Source organism: Gopherus flavomarginatus, chromosome 2 (genome assembly GCF_025201925.1).
Source record: "Gopherus flavomarginatus isolate rGopFla2 chromosome 2, rGopFla2.mat.asm, whole genome shotgun sequence".
Taxonomy (NCBI): domain Eukaryota; kingdom Metazoa; phylum Chordata; order Testudines; family Testudinidae; genus Gopherus; species Gopherus flavomarginatus.
The window spans coordinates 274,325,591-274,349,242 of NC_066618.1; the positions used below are offsets into that span (position 1 = coordinate 274,325,591).

Below are 23,652 nucleotides of genomic sequence, written 5' to 3' on the forward strand. Positions count from 1 at the left end.
CACTCACAGAAGCAGCTGGCTGCTGACATGTCTCTGCGCACCCCCAGGAGGAGGGAGACAGCGTGTCTCCGTGTGATGCCTGCACCTGCAAGCATTGCCCCTGCAGCTCCCATTGGGGACTGCGGCAGCACACAGAGCCGCCTCCCCCACACACCAAGGGCCACAGAGACATGCCAGCAGCCTGCCACTTCTGGGAGCGCCGAGGGGCCACGGCATATAAGCAGCCTGCCTGAGCCCTGCTGCACAGCAGACTTTTAGCAGCCCAGAGATTGCGATTGACTGGCAGAGGCTCCAGGATCGACCAGTCGATCGCGATCAACACGTTGGCGACTGCTGAGTTGTATATAATTATGGATTTATTTTTGCAAGGCTCCCCCTTAGCCTGAGGCCCTGGGCTGCAGCCCGTAAAGCCCCTGCATTAATCTGGCCCTGGTCATATACTAAAAATCACACCATACACTTAACACTCCCAGTTGGCTCTATGCTCCAGCAAGGTCTCACGGTAATTGTAATTCATACTGGGGCATCACAGTGGAACAAAATCTGACCAGCAGCAGCCTTAGTGGACTTAAACCAACAAAGGTACATTTAAATTAATGTATATGCTAGAGATCCCTCTTGCAATTCAGCGCATTCAGCACATAACAGCACAGTTCATTGGTTTTAATAAATCATTTGCAAGTCACTTCAGTTGGTTCATTTTGTTATTACTTTAGATGACATTAAAAGTGAGAGCAAGATTATATGGAAAGGGAGATAGAAAATGTGACTGTGTAGAGTACTGATGCAACCCTGAAGAGTGTATCAGTCACAGAGCTATGTGACGCATAACACACTTGGTACTTGCCCTACAATCGGTGAGACTAGCAAGTAGCACAAAAGCCTCACTTTCACCTACTCTGAAACAGTGTCCTAATACCTTTAAAGCTCAGAAAAGGAGGTTTTAAAGTGTAGACAAAAAATTGCTTAACTTTTGGTTTGATACATCCATGTTTCCTCTCGTCAATTATTTGTTTCATATTGTTATTATGGAGATATATATATGATTGCTACTCACCAAGATGGCACATGGGCCAGCTTGTTATTTTATATCACAAAGAGTTACACTTTATATCAGAATCTCATATTCAATCTATCTACAAACAATGGGCAGACTCCCACCACCATTAGACTATTGTAAATCCATAGTAAATCAACTGAAATAAATAAAAGTTATTCCAGAACTCCAACGGTGTCTCAGGATTTATAAAGTGGCCCATGATAGGAAAAAACCTGCTTGCCTCAATGGGGCTGTTCCTCTGAGTATTTTGCTCTATACAGTATCTTAAGAGAAAAAAAATCTACCATACCACTTCAAAAGACAAAATCTGCATTGTTTGGGTTTTTTAATTAAGGAGGGAAAAAATTGTGCTGAGCCTACAAATCAAGTGGCAATGATTGGTAGTTTCTTTTCAATCAGAGGCCAATCTGAACGATCGGATCGAGAAGAGAAGAATCGTTAATCACCACATTCTGGGAACTGGGCAGAGAAAGAGAGAACTGTTTTCCGCAACACTTCCTGTGATAAGACCGACAGCTCGGTCGCAGTGCACACACCAGAGCTGCAGCAGGCTTCAAGGTTCATGTGAATGCAAACGTGACTCGTGACTCTCCTCTCTACACACACACACACACACAGAGCATTCTTTTCAGCCCTGGGCCAAATGGGGAGGCGGGGGGAGGGAAAGAACGGACTTTCCTCAAACTTTTATTAAAGGCACAGTTCACTTTGGCCCTAGCTACCTATGAAGCAGTTACAAGAGAAACGATTCATATTTCATTAATGGGTTTGGGGGGGGGATATCAAAAAAGGAATTTACTTTTTGCTTTAGTTTATACTGACCCAACCCACTTAAGCAAACTCAGGTCTCAGATTATCTTTTATATTCATTCATGAAACAGATTCAGAACTCAAATGCTGAACAAAGGAAGCCTGATTGATATACAGCAAGTACATCTGTTTTTCTTAAATCCAATCCAAGCAAAACTTTCTTTGCTCAATGTCTTTAAAATGTACATACCAAAATGGTATTTCCCTCCCCTCCCAAGACACCAGTCAGTTATAAAAGACTTTCAAAGCAGTGTAAATAAGATAGGAAAGAAAGAACTACAAGGATTAACTCCAACATGTCCCCATATCATCCAATAACTTCCCTTTACATGCACAGTACAACATGAGTTTGCTGATCACAGCTTTCCCACTGTAACAGAGCCAAGTGCAGGCAATTACTTACACTTATGAAGACTTTTGTAAGAGATAACAGTTATCTCTATTGAAAAGGCACAAGCTGTTTTTTCATTACTAAACTGGTTAAAAAAATACAAAAGGGTTTCTGTGCAGGGCACTGATTCACCCAAGCCTCTACAGAGCAATAAACAGAGGAAAGGAGACAGTCTCTTCGCACCACTGAAGAATGTTTAACTCAGGCCTGGAACTGCATTAGTGTAAAACAGCACATCTAGCCTTTAAAAGCATAAAACTACCAGAGACGCAGATACTGCAGACTAAAAGCCATTCATACTTAGATGATCTGAAACACCTAGAACTGGACATGGATGGCATGCAGAGGACAAAGACAATGCCTGCCTTGCACAGAAAAATGACCACACTTGGCATCCATTCTTTCCAAGGGACACAGGTCTATACAGCTTTATATTGCCAACCCTGTGATTTTTTTTTCCACAAGTCAAGGGATTTCAGCTGGGGCTGGAAGGAGTCTTGCAATGACACAAGAAGCTCCAGCCCTCAGGCAAATTTCAGCCCTGCCTGAGGGGGCCAGCCTCTTCTGACTGGCTGCCTTCCCCACTTGCTTGCCTCCTGGGGAACAGCAGGAGACAGAGGTTTCCTCGCTGCTCAGGAGCCGAAACAGGAGATGAAGGAGGAGGGAGCAAAAATAACCCAGCAGTTCAGGGCAGTTCTGCTCTCCCCACCCCTCCTGTGCGCAAAAGGAGGGTTCTTCTGCTCCTCCTCCCTCCCCGCCCCATCGTTCAATGGCAGACTTGGGAAGAGGGAGAAGGAGATAAGAACCCCTGGAGCTGCCCACTCTAGCCTGAAAGGAGGGAAAAAGGGAATCCACCCTGCCCCTCTTCCTCCTCCCCACAGGACTGGAAGATGGACCTGAAGAGCCCTATGCACTGCAGGAAGAGCAGAGTTGAGGCTGGGGGAACAGAACTGATGTGGAGGTAGAACCGATGTCGGGAGCAGGGGTACAGGCTTGATTTGGAGGTTGAGAGGATGAGCAGGTGTGGGGCTAAACTCCCCTCATTCTATACATTTGGAAAAGTAGACAGCACTAATGGTCACTCACACTAATTGTGGAAAGAGGGTGCTAAAAAAAATAAATCAAAAGACAGACCAAAAAATACAATATTGAAAAAAGAAAAAAAAAAGCCTTTTTGCAGGCAAACTTATCATTTCAGCGGTCAGCAATACTGTGTACAATGCTGATCTGATTCTCTTACTGAAGAGGTGCTGCCCCTTGGTAATTACATGACCTAGTATGACATGTTCCATCTAGATCAAAGCCACCTGGATCAAAGTGGAGCAAGGCATGCTGGGACTTAGAGACGTGGCCAGTCGACGCTACACTAAAGATCAAGGTGATAGCAATTTTCAAACCTTTTATGCAAATTACCTGCAGCCCTCAGGCTCCTAGCAAATTGCCAACGTGGCCCTAACCCTGGATACCTCAGTTCTTTCACTTTGGTTTCCACATGACGAGTGTTAGTTATGTTTTTCTTCCCATCACTAAAGGGCATAGCCCAGATACAGCAACCAGCAAAACTGATGTTTCAGTCATATACACATACCAGAGGGCAACTGCTGGCATCTTTAGCAATACCCACCTCTTCTACAGGCTTTCCAATCAAGTACATTTTTCATTGAGCCTAAATATTCAATCCCTGCTATTTTAAGACTATTATTAAACAATCATTACTCAGGGACAGTAGCTCTGAGCAAAAGGAGGATATACTGCAGGCTTTTTGGAGCTACCAATACTATTGAGTTTCAATGCTATATATCTCTCCACTCACTTTTTAACCAAAAGTATGTGTCCTTACATATTTGTGGTAAAGACTTTCTGCGTAGAAGGTCTAAATGTATTTATAAAACAGGGAAGCTTTACATGCTATACATGCTTTACATGCTATCAGATAAAAAGGGCTTTGATTGTCTTTATAGGGTCTCACAAATCTGTATAAAGCAGATGTTAAAAACAGGACTCTCAGCAGTAAAAACAAGCTCATTAATGAGCATTCTAAAACACAGGGACATTATTCCTCTTTGTCAGCCCACAAACTGCAAAACACAAACTCTCAAAATCATAATACATTATGAGATACATTTATATAGCACACTTTATCCAGAAGAATACCAAAGTACTTTGCAAGACTATGTATAGCTTTCAGTCCCACTCACCAGTGAAATACAGCCACCTCTGAGGCCTGAAATAAAAAAGTATGGGGATTATTTAGAAGTTATAATAGGTAGGATTGCACATTTTTCCTCCAAGGAAATATGATGGCTAAAACAGAAGAGGCGAACTTAATATGCTGCCTTACAAGTTTCGTCTTCACTAAACACATGCGCCTAACCCTCTTAACCATAACAGGGGCTACTAAATCCTATTACACTTATGCAGAGGAGTAGCTTGTGCTGAGCAGAGCCAGAGGATAAACAGAAGCAAGTTCTTCCCATTTTTTCTGGTAGCCTTGAACCTTCCCATCTCATCCACCTTCCCCGCTTTCATTGCACTTCAGAATTCTTATAAGGGTCAACTTTAGCATATTTATCCTGTAAGACCAAAGAAGCACAAGGAGACACCTTCTACATTGAAAGTTGTGACAACAGACACATTTGCATCATCACATATTGATACAACTTCCCTACACCTGACATAAAGTCAGGCTCTAATTGTCCAGCAGGTGCAAGCCAGAGACATGTTGGTTGTGCATACCTTGATGGTATTGTTTGTGAAGAAAGTGATTTATACATGGGTAATGACATAAACAGTTACTTTGCATAAATTAGAGAGAAAACCTGGGAACATGACCTGCATCTGCGAACAGATTTAAACCTCTATTCTTGCTGTGTCATGTGTAACCACATCATGTAGCAGTTAGAACTGTAGACTGTAGATCAGGACTCCTGTGTTCTATTCCCCCCGCCTCCTCTTGGCACTGACCCAATGTGAAAACTGCAACAGGTTACTGAGGCAAAACCTTAGCCATGTAAATCCACATTTAGACATCTAAACATGTGGCCTGATTTTCAGAGGTGCTAAGTACAGATAGCTCCCACTCTAGGGTTCCAGTCTTGCAGACCTGATTGCAGGATCATGGCCTTTGCTTGTTAGCTTTTTGGGGTAGGAATTCTCATTTCATTAGTATAATAGCCCCTTCCAGACTGGGGCTGCTAGCAGTTACCGTAATGCAAATAACAAATTAATGCTTATGCAGTACTTTTCAAACCACTCATGAATGGGACTAATTATTTAGTATTAACATATAATAGAACCTGAAGGTCACTTTTTTCCAGTGAAATTTTTTAAATGTTTATTTTACATAAACTTTCCAGACCTAAAAGGGACAAAAATACACAGATGAAACAACTGTGTTGATAACATGTTTGTCAGCGTCTGCTGTCTGTGAATTTTTTTTCAGTGGTTCTTATTGATCTAGACACTATTCTTATGCTTACTAACTTCATTACTGTTTTGATAATTACAAGATAATTAAATACAAGACAGAACATGTATCATGCTGGGGAGTTATTCAGTGAGTGCGCTGCAGTGCGGCACAATGCCGAAAGTAGAATGCTTTCTATCACCCAGGGAGCAGCGATATATCACTTTAATATCCACAAAGGGAACCATTTTAGGGCTGATCCAGTGGCCTAGCTGGGCCCCAGGAGACCAGGTACAAACTCTAAGTGTAAGGGCTAAATGAGCTCTCTCACTGCCTAGGCTTTCAGGGCTTGGGAGCGTTGTAAAGCGATGATTTCAATATAGAGCGAATGAGCTCAGCAGGGATGCCAGCACTGCACCTTATGGCAAACACAGAGCAGCACCAGTGAGCACAGAGTGAGTTTTGATCTCTTGGCCACAATGACAGAAGGCTGGTTTGTGAAAGCTGGAGCACTTCTGCTAGAGCAATGATTCTCTGAGAGGAGTCACTGGAAGCTGTCTGTGTGGCGAGGGGCTGGGGGGGATGTATGTGGGCAGTGGTGCTGAGACTGCTCCAAACCCCTGACCTCAGTAGCCAAAGGAATATTACTAACACACACTTCTACTCAAACAGCAAGAACAGCCCATAAACCCCTGCAGAGCGTTTGCCATGCAGTGCTGCAGGAAAGGAAGCAAAGTGTGAAGAAAGTTGAAACACCTAGTGTTAGAGGAAATTTGTCTGCTGGTTGCAGTAGGGAACCGGGAGTCAGGAATCCAGAGTTTAGTCCCAATTTTGCCACTGGCTCACTGTGTGACCACCCTACACAAATCATTTAGCCTCTCATTGCTTCCATTTACACATCTATGCAATGAGTATAATCATACTTCAACCTTGCTTCATGAGCGACAGTTAATGTTTGTCAAGTGTTTTGAGATCCTTCGATAAAAGGCAGAATAGAATTGCAAGACATTATTATTATTATTCTAACAGGATGGGAGGGGTAGTTCTTCATCGGGAGAAAGTGCTGTCTGATAAGTGAAAAACAAAACAGCCCTGGTAGGAATGATCTAGTGAAAACCCAGTTACCTGCCCTCACTGTGCACGTCTGGAGGTGATTCCCTGCAGAATATTTACATGAAATCATTCTGTGCTCTTAGGCATACTGAAGTGGGGGAAGGTGGACAGGAAAAGAGCTACTGAAGAAGCACAGAAATGTCTGTGTTTCAGAAGGAAAACAGACTGGGTCAACGTCAACAATCCTGAAGGAACACTGCATGTAATACAAATTATTCATTTTGATATTTTTATTTTTAATAAAACCCGACTGCATTTTTGTTCAAAACAAATGAATATAATTTTAAATACAAATGCACTACAAATAAATAAGATTTTTAAACTGATGGCCACCCATTTTCTAATACGGTCGTACAAAATCTGAGTAGTTCATGTAAAAGATAGTTATAACATGTTTAAATCACTTAAAAAAAAACCAAGCATGCCGAAATCGTTCTTGCTCATTAAGAGCTTAATCCAATGGGAAATCTTTTCAGCCTTCTAGACCAAGCAAGCCCTGAGAGACCATAGGTACTAGTGGAACCGTGTGCAAATTTGGCTGATTTAGAAGGATTTAAACAAACAAAAAAAAGCCTTTCAGCTTCCCATGTCTGAGAACGGCGGAGCTGCCTGAGGTCTGTTTGTGAGGAGCAGGAGGAAAAAGGAAAGTTCTCTAAGAGGACCTCCCTACCCCTCCAAGGGTGCACTTTGCCATTCTCTGTTTCAGACCCTGACTTCTCCCCATTCCCCAACGAAGCTGTACAGCCTGCAGGACTTCCTACAGCTCTAGGCATGGAGAAGTTATTCACCTCCATAAGCTGCTGCTGAGAAGGAGACCAGATCCTTGTGTTTATCTACAGGACAGAGACTGAACTTATACCCCATCGCCCAAGAGTCCAGCTACTGGCAGGATATTCTAAAGAGATGGTAGCTGGGGTTGGCAGATCCCATGAATGCACATTGGGGGTTGTAAATCAGCATTACAGAGTCACTACCAAGGGACGTGTACCCCTTCGAACTGGGAGCTGCCTCCATAATTATGTAGCCAAGGAAACTCACAAGGTTTTGATGGGCCAGCAGCCACAGAAGCCACTTTTTGCTGGAGAGGGCTGTAGCGTCAGCGGTGGATTTAGACCACACATTTGAAAGTGCTCTAGGGCATTCGGCAATCCATATTTAGAAATGTGCTACCACGAATGTGCATGTGCACAAACACAAGAGAAGATTACACAGCATATGTGACGATGCCCGCCCAAGTCGCATCCTTGAGCTCAGGTCGGGGACCCTTGTTACTGTGGGGGATGAGAACTAAAGAATCTACTACCATAGCTCTGACATTGTTGGACCTCTCCTGGAAATGATGGGTTACTATGTTCCCAAGATGGGTAGAGTTTGCCACCAAATTCCCCTTCAGGAAAGGGGGAGAGACCCCAGCTGATTTAAATTCCACCTTCCCCCACTGGGATGTTAAGACTGAACTTGAAAATGACACCCAGTTCATCTTGCTCCTCGAGGGAAAAGGCATTTAAAGGACTGTCCACATTTGTAAAAGACTGCATGATGACATATTGCTGGATGCTATGTGAATATGACCCTGAAATTTAGGTTTGCAATATACATTCTTATGGATACAAATTACAGTGAAACAGTAACTGTAATATACCGAGTAAGTTATGGAAGACAGACAGTGGATTTGCTTAAGAGAGCATAGCGGGAAACTTGCATGTTGATATGTGACCAAAAACACTTCTCAATAGTGTATTTTCAATATTTTTCATATAAACCTCTACCTCGATATAACACTGTCCATGGGAGCCAAAAAATCTTACCACATTATAGGTGAAACCGTGTTATATTGAACTTGCTTTGAACCACCGGAGTGTGCAGCCCCATCCCCCGGAGCACTGCTTTACCGTGTTATATCCCAATTCGTGTTATATTGGGTGGCGTTATATCGCAGTAGCGGTGTAGTGCCCATAGTGGGTTTAAGTTAGTAAATAGCATACATGGTTAATTATAGAGCAATCATGATTTCTGTATGTAATATATATGCACCCAATGATAAATTACATCCCTAGTGACTCTTCCAAACAATGCACAGAATTGTAACTTTTGCCATATATACTGAATCTCAGAGGGTGTTTAGCAATTTTTTCTTTATTATAAAAAATACCCACATTAATAACTGAATTTATGAGTTGAAACGAGCCATCTGGCATGGAAAGAGAATAAATAAATAGGCTAAAAAGCACACATTTAAAAAATGTAAAATAGCCTGAACATTCTAATGAAAAACTAATCTGAACTCTTAGACAAAACTCCTCTTAATATAAAACATAATATAAAAATGTTACTGTCCTTTACATTACAGTTTAATTGTGCTGGGATTATTGATTTCAATGCTTTTTAAAAAGTAACTGTATTTTATAAAAAAAAATTCATGTTAAATTTGTTAAACTATCATCCTAAGAACCACTGGATTCTATATAATTTGTTGCTTTAAAAAGCTTTGTGAAATTATAATAAGAATAATTGTTTAAAAAAAAATTACAGTCTTTCCTACGGAGGTTTTGGTTTCATATTTTCCATAGCAAAGTTCTATGGAACTGTGGCAGGAGAAAAACTTGAGCGTGTTTTTTGTTTTTTTTGCCTTTTTTGTTTGTTTGTTTTTAAAAGCAAGAACTGAGTGGCCTGTAATTCCTCCATATCAGATTGCATGGTGTGCTGGAAAGGAGAAACTTTTGCACACATTCAGTGTTGTTTTGGACATCTCTAACATTTAGTGAAAAACAAAACAAAAAAACACTGGAGTCACTAAATTCTGATTTAGTACCACTTCAAGAAGCCATTCTGAAAATGTGTCAGAAATAGAAATAGTCCATAAACACATATTTAAGGGCCCAGTGTTTTCTATGACAATTAAAAGAAACAAACAAACAAACAAACAGAACAAAACAAAATAGCATTTTAGAATGCATCTGCCAAATCTACCAAATGGCTGCGAAATCCATAAAATCAATCAATCAACGACTGCACACTGCAATTAAAGAATAATGCCTGGGATAGCTCAAGAAAGTAAAAGTCGAAGAGCATGCTGCTAACAATTAATGCAAGAACTAGGCTAGGTATAATGAAATATCTTCCTTTCTTTACAAAGAAAAGACATTCTTAAAAGGTACAAACATTAGTTAACTTTGCAGTGATTAATTCAACAAACTGCAAAGCCAAAAACAACTTTAGGCACTTAACCATGAAACTGTCAGTTCTCTTTGCCTGACGATAAAGCATCCCAAAAATAAACATTAACTTCTGTGTTTTTTCTACATGTGTATTCCATCATGCAAAGATGATAGCCAAACATTTACTAAGGAACCCATGCTGAGGTTTTTCATACCTAATTTTTCCTAATTTTTAGATTAGATGTTAAAGAATTACCTCGCTTCACTTCCAGCTCTAACATGATATTTCATGTTCATCACTAAAACTTGCAATAGCAAACTGAAAATTATACAGTGTCTTCCCAAGAAACAAAGATCTTAGTACAGTGTATCCGCAATGACAGCTATGGGACTGAAAGAGTTTACTACCCATATGGAGAAAAATTTGGCAATTCTCGCTTGGGCAAAACTCCCAGTGAAGCAAATGGGAGTTTTGACCAATTAAAAAAATGTAAAGATTTGGACTTCACCATCATTGTAGAAAGCATAGTTTTAAGCAAAGCACAGCAACTGATGAAAATATGACAGGTTAAAAAAATCTAAAAAAAAAAAAAATCTATGAATTCACAGGATTAACAGTTTATCCAGTTGTATCCTTTTCCCATTTCAGAACAAGCTTTGGAAATGTCAGAAGCGTATTTAAACATATTTTCCATTGGAATAAAGTAACAATAAGAATTTCAAGCACTATTCATGGTCAAATGCATCGGTGGTAAAATCGCATTATGGAGTTAGCTTATAGCACCGCATAACTAAAAATGGGTTAATTTTTTGCCAGGACTATGTCACAGCAAAAACTTACAGTCTGCTCAGAATTACAGACAACTTTATTTCATCCCATTCACTACTTACGAGTTTCTTTACAGAAACAGAATTGCAGTAGTCTCCTTGACAGCAAACAAAAATCAGGAAATATTACTTACACTACTGATATGTGCCCCTCTGTCCCCTCTTCCCACCACTCCCTGCCCTTTCTCCCCCCCCCACCCCACAAAAAGCATACTCCACATTCTGTGAAATATTAGAAAAAGAAAATCAGTAGTGAAACCCTCTAGCTGGCAGGGTTTTCCTCTCTGAATGGGGAAATTCTTAACTCCAAACACTGAAAGATTAGATCCTAACTAGGGAAAACTCAGGAAAATAGTAATAAACATTGCATGGTAATCCACAGGAATTTTGGTTCCAATGCAATTTTTTCTATAGTATCCTATAATAAATGGCATTAAAACATCCATAATCTCATCTTGTATATCAGACCTCTTCTCTCTTTTTTTCTTTAGGGTTGTGGATTTTCAAAGAAAAATCAGTTATTTTAATGCACAAAAAAGTCACTCCAGTTCTATTCCTGAATGAAAGCAGCACAGTAGCATACTGAAAACTATTATGTACTGTAGTGTGCTGCACAGAGCTATAGCTGACGAGTGCAATTTTTATGGCAGTTCCATTCCGGGAAGGTTTCATCTGAAATTCCTTATGACATGACAAAGGAAGTCACAGTTTACTGAAGAGAAAAAATAAATAAATAAAAAGGTATGCTGTAACAGTTCTTTATGTCAGAATGGATTTTACTATAGCCTAGTTCTCTTTCTATTCAGATGTATGTCCTTCGGGCAATAAATTCTAAAAATCCAAGAAGGTAAAAAGCTTATTTAACCATGACTCTCTTTTCACCCACTGAAATAAATTCCACAGCTGTCACTTTCTTACTCTTTTGACTTAAAAAATTAAGTTCTTTCCCCACTGACAAGCAACTGCTGTTCTACTAGATTTCTGAAACACAATTTTTTTAAAAAATGCCAGTAGTTTAAATTACATTTAGAGGTAAATTTCAAAGTACTATATAGTTCAGGTCAGCCAACAGGTTGTTTTAGTTAATCAAGATATTCACATACACAAGTTGCTATTGTTTTCAGATATAAAACTCTGAGAAATTGCAGAAGAGTGCTAGAAAACTAAACAGGAAATTTAAAGTACTGAACAATTCATTTTAACTGCCCCCTAGCTAATGTAGTATTTCAATGAATCTCTTATGAAAGTTCATATGACATTGCCATGAACATCAAATGAATCTGTAGCATTGGGACACTTAAGGTCTAATAAGTCTTACTTTCCATTTGTTTTAAAAATCACAGAAAACAATATTTTGAGTTCAGATTCTATATTTCATAACTAGATTATCTATCTAACTGCTACCGCCTGGGACCTGCCATTTGTGGGAAATATTTTCCAGAATGTACTCATGTTCACTGAGTTGTAAAAAACTCCTTTTTATATAATCCAAAAAAAAGAACAAATTTCCACTACCAACTTGCTCTCTTTGCTGGGACCTCCAGGACATTTTAGAGAAACCGTAAAAGCACAAAAGCATGGAAGTAAATGTATTAGCGCTATCTAGTGCTATAGTCAAGAACATGAAAATGATAATCTATTGCAATAAACAAACAAAACAAAAAAACCCACTTATTTCCAGGATATTATGCACAACAATAATAATGTGCACTTCAAAAGAAGCAATGTCAACTTAAAAAAAAAATCACATTTTGGTCTGATTTTGTTTTTCTGCTATTGTTACAAATACTGACAATTGCTACAAATTTCAGAGATTAGAGAAAAATGTAGATTGTTCTATAATTTTTTTTAGTTTGGTTATTTTAATATCAAATACATACTTTGTGTACAATCTGTCACCTTTTCTCCTGACCCATCATACAAATTGGATGCAAGCAGGATTCAATGGGACTCTGTGAGAGAATTAGGGTCTGCTCACATGGATCCAATTTCAGGGTCAGGGCTTTAGTCATTTCCCACTGTTGCTTGTATGAACTTTTCAAAGAGCAGTCGGAGAAATAAAATAAAATAAAGTGTGATTTAGAGACCCCAACAATTAGCAGGAAGGCTCAGCAGCAGGTGTAGTATGCAAAAATTACTTTTTTATCAACCCAGTTTTGATACTGAGTAGATGTAAATTTAACAGTGTCTCTTTAAAGACATTAGGCCCAATTCTGCCAACACTAAGGACCAATCTTTAATTATGATCTCCTGGAGGACTGCTGTGTGCAGACAAGCCAAAATGCAGGATGGGGCCTTGCAGTGTAGCATTTCGTGATATCAATGAGACTACTTACAATAGTAAGCTTTGTAATGAACAGCAAGAATTTGCAAGATTCAGCCCTAAGTGGTGGTGTTTACAAACTCTAATGTAATTAATGTAATGCCTTGCTTAGAGGGTCAAATTCAGTCATCACTGAATGAACATAAGTTTTCCCATTAGTTTCTATGGGAGCGGAAGCAGGCCGCTCATGAAAGAATTCATTTTATCCTTTGCACCAGTTAAACCCCTGCAGTTTTCTGACCAGAACAGGTTAGACTCACTCTTATGAAATCATTCATTTACATTGAGAAAGTCAAACCAAAACAAACACCAAAATCATTACCCTTTTTGCTTTCTCATTAGCAGAGCTGGTGCTGTAAACAACTTAACAGCAGTGATGCAAAATGGACTCTTGCCTAGATTTCTAAACTTTTCCAGAGCGCATAATACCCTGCATTTGATGACATCACAAAACTAACCACAAGTAAAAGTTGGCTTTCAACATGTTCTACTTTTTCCTTATTAGTCTCCATGTCAGAATCAGAGTCGGAACCCGAGTCATAATGCTCCTTAAGTCACATTCGATACTGTAAACTTATTAAAGGCTCAGAAAGAACAATACAATTGGTGTTTTGTAAAATTATGCAACACAGGCTGATTTTAATTTACACATATTTTTAGAATGTATGTGTTGTGTGTTTATACAGATAGGGCAGAGAGACACTAATACGAGAGACGGAGATGGAAATGGAGATGCATGGTAACAGAGACAGCAAGGGGTGAAAGAGAGAGCATAACTCAGAGTGATAAACCTCCTAGATAAAATGGATAGTACATGATCATTTCTGACTGGACATAAATAAAGCATACTATATTGCACACTGAATCATCACTGAGACTTACCTTACATTTTATTTTTCTAAGAGATTGCTGAACTGTTCTTTACACAAAAAAGATAAGGACCATCACAGTCAGCACTTTCAACTGATACTAGAAGTTTTGTTCTCAGTATAGTTTGGCTGCTCTTAGTTTAGCTTAATCTGGAGATAAAATATGATTTAATTCTATATCTCACTGATTATACACAGATACATGCATGCACAAAAAGATACAGGTGCACATACCAAATTTCTGGATGTGTAGGAGTTGGGTGTTTGTTTGTAACAAGGTTCACTACATTGCATGACTCAGACATATATTGTTAATAGCTTTCATCTAACAGTTTTTCCTCATGGCAGGAAATATGATCTTAATGCTACAAAATTTCTTAGGATCCTACAGTATACTCAACCACCATCTATGGGATTAAATTAATCCATTATGTTAAACTGCTTCATGACACATACAATATACAAACACAAATGGTATAAACTCCATATCAGTAAAAAGTGAAAAGCGACTAATTAGATGGCATGAATTTTGGCTCTATGTAGGTCTCCGTAAGAAAACTGTGCATATGGTATATGGTTTAGATCTTAGATACCTAAGAGACTGCTTCTTTCCTTACGCACCACTGTGTCCTCTGAAATTTTATGTGGCGCTTCTACTAACAGCCCAAAGATCTGAACTTCTAGAGTTTGGTGGCAAAATGTACAGAATGGAGGACCTTCAGCTCTGGAATTCACTTCTCCCATTTATCTAAGAGATCCAGAACTATGCAGTGTTGGTCCCAGGAGATTAAGAGACAAGGTGGGAGAGGTAATATCTTTTGTTGGACCAACTTCTGTAGGTGAGAGAGACAAACTTTTTATCTTACAAAGACATCCTGTTCAGGTCAGAGATGGTTGCCCTTCAAAGGGTAAAGCTAATCTATTTTCACAGGCTTTTGCCTGAGGAGGTTGGGACAGGTAACATTTGGTGTTTTTTATTTATGTATTTGGTGGGGGGTGGGAGCACAAAAGTCTCTTTAAATCTAACAATGGTCAGCATGTTATGCATTTGTTTCTAAATTATGTTACTGCAGCCAGAGAATGTCCAATTGGTGTATTTAATTAAACCTCAAAATGAGAAAATAAATGGAAAAAAAAAACAAACTACTTTAAGAGATGCAGATTAAAAAGCTGAAAAGGAAAAATATCTTTTTTATTAACTGAATTAATGAAGCAACTTTTCATCTTCACATACGCTTTTGGAAGATCTTCAACAATCTATTTCTGCCTTATGAATTTATGCAGATACCAAATTATGGTGTTCTGTGAGATATGCTTCAATATCATTATTATAAGCATTTTAAATAGCATCATATTTTGGTAATATTGGGAATATTCTATCTAAAGAAAATTGCTTCAGTCTTACTAACACAACTTCAAAAAAAATGTTAAACAGTGTCATTGCACAGCATTTTAAAATGGTATTTAAACACCAATGACTAATTCAATGCTTCTTCACAAGATCAATTAAATGTATTATTTTAAAAATAATCCTGGCAAAGATATTGACACTTCAAAGAGCGGTTTGCAAGGTGTGGGCGGGGGGGAAGGAGTGTTCTTCTTTTATTTAAATTGTTTGTAAAAGAAAATTTTGCAGCAGCCAAGCAGTGCATTTTCATTTCCAAGTTTAAATATGCGTTTCAGACTTTGTAAAGTAGGTCGGGAATACCCAAAGGATACACATTTGAAAGCTACAGATAGCAGAGCACACTATTTTGGGCTTTGCATATTCACACACACATTATATATAATATAGATGGATAGAACCAATGATTTAAACACATGCATTACATCTATACTGTATGTTTCAAGCATATTCAGATATTTACACTGTTAGATCACCTCTCATTTTAGAGCTACGCTGGTGCCAACTGCCAAAAAGAAATACACAAATCAAAAACATGTTACCTCTGTTCAAACAATACTGCTGTTCATTATATAATAGAAACTGTCATACTTAATCTCCGAGGAAACCAGAACTGGTAGACTCTTGGACCAGAGGTGGTTTAAAATGGTTTGAGGCAAAACTGAAGTATATTGTTCAAGTAAATTTTGTAGGGGAACACAAGCATAATTGATGAGTTTTTGCATCATCTTCCATAGATTTTTGTCAGCTACACTAGTAAACCAAAAATACCAGCAATAAAAAAAAAAAACTGAGATACAAACTCACCATACTAAAATCCTTTTTTTAAAACACGCAATACTTTTACCATAATTTAGTTTTCCCCTACTTTGAAAGAGACTAATTGCAGCCTTACAAAACACGAGGGGACAAGAAAACCCTACAAACTTGTAATGATGCTTGAAATTTCAAAATCAACCAAGATATACTAAAACTACAGGCTGACGCTAAGAAACAAATGTCATGAACTATAGTTTTCCTCGGTAATTTTCTTTCCTATCTAAATCATACAGGCACAAAGATGCAGGCACAAAGATACAGACTGGAGTGTTCTTCATTTACCATTGTCGTAAAGAAAAGTGATAAGCAATTAGAAAAAAGTAACACTCTCTTATCTAAGGATCAGTTTGAAATTCAGATTTTAATTTGACAAAATACTGTCTGAAAAACCAATACTCTCCATAAGTAAATTTCACTTACTGGACAGAATCTATTTTACAATGCCAGGACTTGTCGAATTTGTAAGATTTCCAATAATGAAACAAGAATGTAAAATTATCTGATTTCATCTCAAATTCCATAAAATGTGCAGTAATCAATCACACACACAGAAAAGCCAATCTTGCAGCCCTTACTGAGGCGAAAGTCCCACGGACGTCTGCGTGCGTTTTTCATGAGTGAGAACTTCAGGATCAGACCCAAAATGTGCTTACGAAGATGTAAACCTACTATAACAGATTGAATTTTAGATTAAATATTAAGATTGAGACAAGAAAGTCTGGTGTTTAAACCCCAGGGAGGATAGACATTTAAAGTGTTGCCACTGAATTATAGCTCGCCACATTGGGTGGGGTACCCTGCTGCTGGGTGGAGTGTCTCCCCTAAAGGAAGGAAAAACTGGCACAAACGGACTTGGTCTTTGAAAGATTCACCTTCTTGCCAATTTATGAAGTCGCACTGACGTCAACTTCGCCAAGGTGTCTGTTGCCTAACTCAATCCTTTACCGTAGAAAGTTCTGCTTGTGTGCAAAAGCCCAGCAGGAGGTGGAAGGGTAATAAAGGACATGTCAGAAAACTGTAAAATATCCGTAATCCCTTACAGAGTATTAAAAAAAGAGACCTATAGCTAGTAAAACCATTTTTTCCTCTTGTTATCTTTTATATATGTAAGGCATGAAGCTTTAAGTAAATAGTTACAGGTTAGTAGAGATGATTACAAACACACATATTTAAAAAATTGCATGTTGGTTTTAAAATGGGTAGGGGGGAATGCTAAGGGAGATACTGTACTCTCTTCCCTTCTGCAATGGGCAATTGCTATCGTGCCAATATGACCTTTGCTAGCAGGTGTAAAAAGTTCCTTTACATTATTAAAATAAATATTCACTGATCTGTCACCACAGATGCGTTTAGCTTATTAATCCCATCTAAACCAAAACAAATCGCTTCTCCGAAAGAAAAGGATAATGCATCTCAAAATGCCCATGGGAAAAGGGGAAAAAAATTAAGAAAACAGTTTAAGTTACCGTAACCTGAAATGCACCAGCCATCACAAAGAGCAATTGGAGAAATCCAGCAGAGCTCAGCAGGAAAGATTTTTAATAACAGATTGAAAAACAAGAATAAAAATAACTGCATCAACAGGGCCTTTCTTCCTCAGGCCACAAGCCCGTTTTTACTTGAATTTGAAAAAAAATGTCAGTTTGGCCACTAAAACCAATCCAGAACATTATTAAAAAGTTAAAAGCTACCAATTACTTCTGTCTGTTCTATTAAAGCAAAGTTTGGCATTACGTCAGTTGGTTTAAAGAAAACAAGAGAGAGAGAGAAAGAAAAGGAGAGAAAGTTTCCTGCTTGTATAAATTAAACCACCAGGGAAGGTGTCTAGCCACTTGTAAAGCATTTACTGCAGGTTTTTAAAGGGCTAGTAACATTTCAAAAAATAAATATTTTTTATTAAATAACTTTAGGAGAAAAACGATTGATCTGAGCTTTGAAAAAAACATACTTACAATAAATCAGGTTTACATCAACAGCAGTTTAGGAATCAGAAAATGACTTTTAAGAAGACTAAGTATGATTATTCAAAACTTAGGCACAGATCATTTCAATTTAATTTTAATACTCCTCCAACCTGAGCATGAGAAAGTTCTACAGAACTTAATGGGATGACGCCCAGGGAGATCTAGACAGAAATGTCCTATCGATATTATTTTTCAAAGCTACAGAATTAAAAAAGAATATTTTTTTTCTACAGGTTTCTTAATCATCCTATAGAGTTCTACAGCAGGGATATAATTCCCTACTAAACTCTAAAGGATAATGATAAAAAAAAACTGATAGAAATATTAGTATTTTCTATTCAGTTTGATAGGTCTTTTCCATAAGTGATGTTATGATGTTTTAAGGAGAACTTTGAAGGCACCAGATCGATGGCACAGAAAATGTGTAAACTAAAGACGAATATTAAACAAAATTTCATGCACACAACTCTGCCAGTTCACCTAAATGATAGTCTTCACATCCCTTGTGATGCCCAACCAGGGCCTCCTCTATCTACGGCCTACACATCATGTGGCATGGTGTTCAGTTCTGTGTTGTGATAAAATGTCCACTAGGGACTGGACTGAGACCAACGTATTTATTCCACCATTGCCCCACGTCTAATCTGAGCCTTGGTCTGCAGGGTTGAAAAGCTACTGCACAACAGCATTTTTTTAAACTGTTATTTCTTATGTTCTGGGCAATAATACAACTGGCTAGTAGTTCAATTCTGAAGGCCCCTTTAATGATTAGGCGCAAAGCAACATCAACAAATTAATGCTAAACACAATATGAAAAGGGTTGTTACATGTCCTGCTCTTGTAAACATGTTATCATATAATTGTGTAATTCTACCTTAATCTTGTGTCATCTGATATCACGCAATACGTGTTTTTTAATTTGAAAAAACACAATGTAAAAAAAGCAGTGATTATAAAGGTCTTTTGTTTCAAGTTTTTTTCTTCATACACTGACCTAAACTGAACATAGCCTTATAGTAATCAGAAAATCTTCTCTTTGGGTGCAGATTTATCTATCAAAAATCAAATCAAACCTTACTGTTCCAATACATGATACTGCTAAACAAAATAGTCATTCTCCTCTTTCTTCAGGGGGATACGAAAGGGCTCGTTTATATATCTTAATGATAGACAAAAATAGGAAGACCTGGACCAGATATGCAGTAATTAACGCCTCTAAAGGTCAACAGGCAGTGATATTTATACAATAGAGGGGTGCGGAATATGCAAGTTTTAGTATTAATCATCAATATTTCCTTGTTACCTGAGAACTTTACGAAGTCTCAAAAATGAAAAGACGAGCCTATGAAATATTTGCTCTTTTACTTAACGCCTGTTTTACCTTCCTGGATTTATCAATTACATTTTGACTTGTGAAATGTAATACTTCTAACAGAAATGCCAGAGCTTGTAGTGGCCAAGACTGTCAAAAAGAGATCCAGACTACCTCGTGAGTTTTGTTGAGGAAACTAAATTAAGCAAGGGCAAACACCAACTGGAAAGTTGTCAGTTTACTGAATGAATGGCTTCATTTTACACACAGTAGAATACCTTCATCGGAATATATTTCTGTTCGGGGCCAATACTTTTATTACAAGGTGGTAGTTTGTTTGAAACGGTATTAAAAATGCGATTTACTTCCATTTTACTTTCTGCTAACAAAAAGGACTTAGATCCCCAACCTGTCTTGTTTAAAAATATTTGACCATAAACTTTCTCACAATATTATATTTGTGCTACTCACAAATCTTTATTAGAGAGATACTGCCATTGTGGCTACAATTAAGATCTGATTATATTTCCACTTAAATTATTACATTAAAATATTGTCAAGAGTCTTATAAGTTAGACAGATATTCTATGCACACCATCAAACTTCAGAACAAAAGTCAGATAAAGAGCAATTTTTAAAAATACTTAATTAAAATTTACGTTTTTTTAAAAAAATGTTCGCTATTTAAAAAAAAAAAACTTTTTCACACTCCTGTAACTCAAAAAAAGTTTTCTTTTTTCCTTCAAAATAACTGCCCCATAAAGTACTAATAGACTTAATTCACATTAACAGAAAGTAATTATTCAGTGTTTGAACAAGGCTTTGAAAATATCAAGCACTAAATGTCATGTGGTGTTAAAAATATAAATAGTGAAAATTGAAATAGTGAGATTTAACAAACAACCGCTGCACTTATGCAGAAACTGCATTTTACAGAGATTTTTTACTGTGCTTTGATTAATACAGAATATAGAAATATATTGTTCCTCACACTCAGAGCACACATAGTAGAGGGCATGCTATGAAAGTTTATTAAGAATGATACATAAAATGTATCAGAAAAAAAATCCTTTATACAAGGATCCATGTAATCATACAGAATGTGCTCTGTTGATGGTAAATACGTAGGTTAGCTCAAAAGGGCTCTAAAACAGCCATCAAATAGTTTATACTATGAATACCTTATTTAAAAAAAAAAAGAAAAAACAAAAAGGAAATCTTGCTTAATTGTACATATATTACCAAGATCCAAGAAGCCTCAGATCTCAGAGCTTGTCAATGACACTTTAAATTTTCCTTTATTAATATTACAATAAAATAAAATAATAAACCACACACGCGCATACAAAATCTCCAGATAATATGTAAAGTCTGGGTGAGAGCATCCTAACCAAAAAGTGCAAATTTAAAGCTGATCAAACTTTGTCTTGAGCACGCTTCGTTGTGCGTCCCTACACACAAGTAGTTTCAAGCAGAGTGAAATTATTCCATGCGATATAAACTCTGATTTTCAGGCACAACGGTATGAATTATGAACCCAATGTTCTTCTCAAATTTGAATTTCCTCAATCATGTAAATTTAAGGCAGAATCTTGTTGTCACATGTTTTAGATGTTAGTAGTAAGGTACTGGTACTCTAATACAGTACAACATCGGTGATTATATGAGGCTTACTGAATGATCTATAGCTTATCAAAAATTACGTATATGTATCTTTATTGCTTAAAAATAAAAATAAGTCTTGTCTGCTCTTTTTTTTTTTTTGCTTTTTTTAAAGAAAGATGTGTTTTCTCATTTGGATTAATTATGTTATTAGCACTCAGTAGTTAAAAAAATCTTTCAAAATGTTGATATCATTTCCAGACAGTCTTGTCAGCATCACAAGTTACAGGAAATAGTTGATGTTCTCAAACAAGCCCTGTATTTACTCATAGAGCTACAGTACTTCAAAAAAAAATCCTCACTCTTTTGGAGTTTGTTTGTTGTTTTGGGTTTTTTTTAATGTCACTCTGGTGGAATATCTGAGAGAGCTCTCTAGCCCAACGCACGTATTGGTGAACATGAGGAAAACACTGACTGCAGCTCAGAAACACGACTGTAACTTTTATTCTCATTTTGTCCACGTCAGGAACTGGCTCTTACCACTAACTTTCCTTTGCTGCCCCTTGCATTTTTAACTCTGGCAGTCTTTTCTAAATGATCAACTTTTCCTAAAACCAACAGCAAAGTAACATGATGCCACCAAGACTCATAGGTTTCAGTGCAGTTGAAGAAGACAGCTAAAAGGGCAAAGGGCTTGATTGCTCTTTATACTTTTACTAAATGAAATGAAAATCAAGTTGTTATTAACATTTTTGTTTCAAGTAGCATCTACAATGTGCTGTGCTGTATGAACTGCAAAGATAGCTCAGAGTCCATGCCCCAAAGAGCTTACAGTCGTTCTACTAAAAAAAAAAAAAGTATTTTCCTCCCACACCCTCTCTGTGTTGTCCCCTTGCATTTATCACTTCATTCTCCTACCTGACAGCGTATTTGCATTTGTGAAGGGAGAAGGGGATGGAATTAAGAAATGTCTTCACTTTAACACATGGTTTATCCCCACATGCCTTCAATGCACTTTGGAGATGTGACATAAGTGGATGGAGAATGTCTGATTCTTTTTAAGTTAATGGGCCATTCTATTCCTTCAAAAATAGTGTATGAGAGTCCTGGAACATTAAAATTCTTCTTATATGTAATAAAGAAAAATAAATAAAACACACCAAAATGTCAAACCAAGGTGCTACTTAATGAGCTTCTCAAGTCACAAAATTCTACACTGAAAAATAGCCCACAATGCTGCTGGAGTCCTGCAAGTTTGTGGGTCTTTGTGGAGAATCAATTCTGATTGCCAGGGTCCACTTTCCCTGGATCCACTTCCCATGCCCAGTGATTACAGGCAGAGAAACTCAGAGAGAGAGAGAGAGAGTTTGTACAGCTCACCAAACACCACTGGGCCACCTTCCTACACCCTGGAGCTTTTAAACAAGCCACACATTACACACACATACAGATACACATCTTCCCCGCACGCACGCACACACACACACCTACCCCATCATCACCCCCACACTCTCCTCTCCAAAACTGTTAGGAAGTCTCACCACATTCCCATTCATGCAGACATCAATAACAACAACAACGTCGTCACACAGATCCCGAATGGAGAAAGCAAGGGAGAGGTTTAAAAAAAAAAGTGTGACACTAGACAAAGTTATAGCAACCCTGGCCAGAGCTTCAGCGTGGGGACTCAACTCTGAGAGCACAACTTTGCCTTGAAGAGGAAAAAGTTTTACGTCTCTCTCTGTACTCTCCGATTTCCTTTTTTTAAAAAAACCACACACACACAACACACACACACACACACACCCCAGCATGTCGCCTTTTCCCCTGGTGTGACCGGGAACGGAGCCCCCTCGGCTCATGTCCACACCCCCCAGCCTCCCCTGGTGGATCCCCAAGACAAATTAAAAAAAAAAAGTTTGCCCCAAACTTACTACTCTTCATGATGGTCTCTCTCTGCCCCGCTTGTCATGATTCCCATTAAAACTTCCAGCAGCAGCCGCCAGCACTGTGCGACTGCGGCTCATCGGATGCAAAATCGCTTTGCTCTTCTTCTGCTTCCACCGCCCCCTCCCCTCCAGCGCCCCGATGGTGGGGAAGGAACAATCAGAGCGATAAGAAGTAGCTACACAGACGGGAAGGAGGCGAAGGGAGATAGCCCTGGAACTGCCCCCCCCGCCCCCCTGTCGCTTCTTCCCTGGGTAAATAGAAGGCGAGAGTCTTAAAACAGAGAAGGGGGTTGTTTGCCCTGCTCTCTTCGGTGGCTGAACTTGACCCTCCTCCTGACTCCAGAGGGGCTACTGCAGTTTTGAAGTCGCCAGTTTCCAGCGATCACACATGGCTTTGACCCTCCAAAGAAGGGAGAAAAAAATGCACCCAACCCGCCCCCCCGCCTGTGAAATCCGAGAAGTCCCCGCTTCCCTCTGGTTTTTTAACCGCCCCCCCCCCCCCGGTTTTGTGTATGTGTGTGCAAAGAAACTCACTTTTAAATCCCCCACCCCCTTCCCATTGCACACACACAGCACTTAGCACAGAGCAACACACTTACTACATACGCAATATCAACAGACGGAGCAGGAAGAGCCACCCTCC

The 23,652-nt window shown here is 38.5% G+C and overlaps 1 protein-coding gene across 4 annotated transcripts in view; it reads right to left on the reverse strand.

Moving 5' to 3' along the window:
* Nucleotides 1-23,652, reverse strand: part of TRPS1 (transcriptional repressor GATA binding 1) — a 270,081-nt gene that overhangs the window by 245,876 nt on the left and 553 nt on the right. Inside the window, exon 1 of one of the 4 annotated variants that reach the window (XM_050940599.1) lies at nucleotides 22,995-23,071. The exons of 2 other annotated variants lie outside the window; for them this stretch is intronic. In XM_050940599.1, coding sequence (XP_050796556.1) covers nucleotides 22,995-23,004 — 10 coding nt within the window. In that variant the 5' untranslated portion in view covers nucleotides 23,005-23,071. Of the gene's footprint in view, nucleotides 1-22,994; nucleotides 23,072-23,652 lie in introns of those variants that run through there. One more of the 4 variants, XM_050940597.1, reaches the window with a different exon arrangement.